Here is a 2,500-nt window from a genome sequence, read left to right as displayed (position 1 = left end):
CTCTGGTGCATCACTCACTACAGAGTTCCAAACTGCCTCTGGAAGCAACATGACCAAAAGAACTGTGCACTGGGAGCTTCATGAAATGGGTCTCCATGGCTGAGCAGCTGCACCTGAGCCTAAGATCACAATGTGCAATGCCAAGCGTCGGCTGGAGTGGAGTAAAGCGACGCCACTGGACTCTGGAGGAGTGGAAACGTGATGAATCCTGCTTCACTATCTGGCAGTTTGGTGGACAAATCTGGGTAAAACATTACATACCACCTAAAGTTTGGTAGAGGAGGGATAATGGGCTGGGCTGTTTTTCAGGGTTTGGGCTCGACTCCTTAATTCCAGTGAATGGTAAAGTTAAAGCCACGGCGCACAAAGACATTTTGGACAATTAAATGGTTCCATCTTTCCTGTTCCAGCCCAGTGCACAAAGCAAGGTCCATAAAGACACAGTTCGATGAGTCTGGTGTGGAGGAACTCCAGTGGCCTGCACAGAGCCCTGACCTCAACCTCACTGAACACCTTTGGTATTAATTATAACGTTGATTGTGAGCCAGACCTTCTCATCCAAGATCAGTGCAAGATGCTCACAAATGAGGCTCTTTTGACTGAAAGAGCACAAAATTCCTACCGACACTCCAAAATCTTGTGGAAAGTTTCCCAGAAGAGTGAAGCCTGTTACAGTCGTAAAAGGGGGGCAACTTCCAGCTTACTGGATCGTCTGCTTAGCACACGAGTCATACCGAGAGGGACACTTTGTTGTGTGAGAATGCTGACTGAACTTGAGCCAGCGGTCTGAGGATGCTGGAGTAAAAAGCAAAGGCCTCTGAGCCCCTGGCCAGCACCGCAGGGCGGATATCCTGGTCTGAGAGAGTGACCGTCTCAGGGCTGTCCCAACAGTACACACCTCATTAATCCTGCAGGGAGTGGGAAAAGCTGGGAGACCATCTGCACTAAAGGCCTGCCAACACTAACAGGAAGTTCAGGGAGAGGGAGGCAGAGGAGTTTATCGAGAGGTTGAGGAGAGCAGGTGGCCGAGTGTCAAGGAGGAGTCGGTGCTGGTGATGCTAGTGTGTGTTTGTTTTTGTGCATTTTCGGGTCAAAATGTAAGAAAATAAGAGGAAACCCAAGAGAATAGTCCTGACTTTGTAAAGTTTTATAACGTTTTATAAAAAGGTAGATTTTTCTCTTTCTTTTATTAAAAGAGCAAAAACGTTTCTTTTAGGCTTATTAAATTCTTATTACACATAGGTATTTACATATATATTAACACACATTTAATAATGCATATTTGGGACATATTAAGGAAGGGCGTTCAACTTTTGTATACGACTGTTGGTACTTGCATACACAATCATACGCAAATGTTGGTCAAATTACATGTTTTAAAAAAAACACTTCTGCCTGGGACACATTTTATTTGTTTTATTTATGTTGCACTCAGTGAATAGAAATTCTGCACTAAAGTTAGCAGGAAAATGCCTTGATTAAGTGTCTCTAAGTTCCCTCTTGAGGATGTTTACACATACTTTCACTTAGAAAGTCAACAAAACATGTAATTTGACCAGAGGTATTCAAGCCTTTGCATATGACTGTAGATATGAGGCACATGCATGACCCCACATCTTCATACAGTACAATCATAAACCTGTGTGTATGTGTGTCCATCTCACCTCAAAAGTCTGAAGGACATGTCTAGAGGCATCTGAGAGGTCATTCAGGCCCTTGCGCAGTATTTCCGTGGCTGGGATTCCTCCTGAAGGTGCCAGTTAGAGGAGAAGGCAGAAAAACAGAAACACTCCATGTCACTAAATGGTTTACTGAGCTTCACAACAACTTTCAAATTTCAAATCACATCAGATTTTTGTGGCTACCGAAGCTTTTTTGCACATTTTCCGGACAACCAGGTCCTGATGAAAAACAGGGCTTACTTACAAGCTCAGAAACGTAGGTACTAAACTGTCACTGGGGAGGCGAGTCACTCTGACTCCACACACCCTGTGACTATTCCAGGATTTTTTATTTTATTTTTCTACTTTAAATTGTACAAATGTGCACCTCCCCATGTAAATCAAATGTACTTTACCTTCAAAAAGTATTTTCAAGGTACTAATTAGACTTTCAGAACCATGTTGTACCTTTGAGTTAGGTAAGAGGAGATTTATCACTCTGTAATGTTTTCCAGGTTTCTCAAACACTAAATGAATGGGTTAAGATGGAGCAATTGAGCAAAATCATAATTTATAAATCCTGAACAAAGAGCAGCATAAAACATTTTAACACTGTTAAACACTGCTATTATATTTTTAAGAGCTTTTAAACTCGAGTTATATACATACAGATGAGTTTTCTTTGCCGTTTTAGTGAAATCCATCGTTCTACGTTCTGAAATTAAAGGAAAGTTCTGGGCGAGTGATTAGAGACTATTTTAACATTTAGCTTCATTTACTCCCATTCATTGAGGTCTCGCTCGCAGGCGCCCTCTGCTGTTTTGCAGTCCTTTTTTCGA

The 2,500-nt window shown here is 42.1% G+C and overlaps 1 protein-coding gene across 1 annotated transcript in view; it reads right to left on the bottom strand.

Annotated features, from left to right (window-relative positions):
• The window catches only part of polr1d (RNA polymerase I and III subunit D), a 22,261-nt gene that overhangs the window by 7,944 nt on the left and 11,817 nt on the right, over positions 1-2,500 (bottom strand). The window contains exon 4 of the mRNA XM_036569413.1: positions 1,665-1,747. Coding sequence (XP_036425306.1) covers positions 1,665-1,747 — 83 coding nt within the window. The remainder of the gene's footprint in view (positions 1-1,664; positions 1,748-2,500) is intronic.

The sequence above is a fragment of the Colossoma macropomum genome, unplaced genomic scaffold (genome assembly GCF_904425465.1).
Source record: "Colossoma macropomum unplaced genomic scaffold, Colossoma_macropomum, whole genome shotgun sequence".
Classification (NCBI taxonomy): domain Eukaryota; kingdom Metazoa; phylum Chordata; class Actinopteri; order Characiformes; family Serrasalmidae; genus Colossoma; species Colossoma macropomum.
Note: the sequence above shows the minus strand (reverse complement) of the source record. Positions and strands in the feature narration are given on the sequence as shown.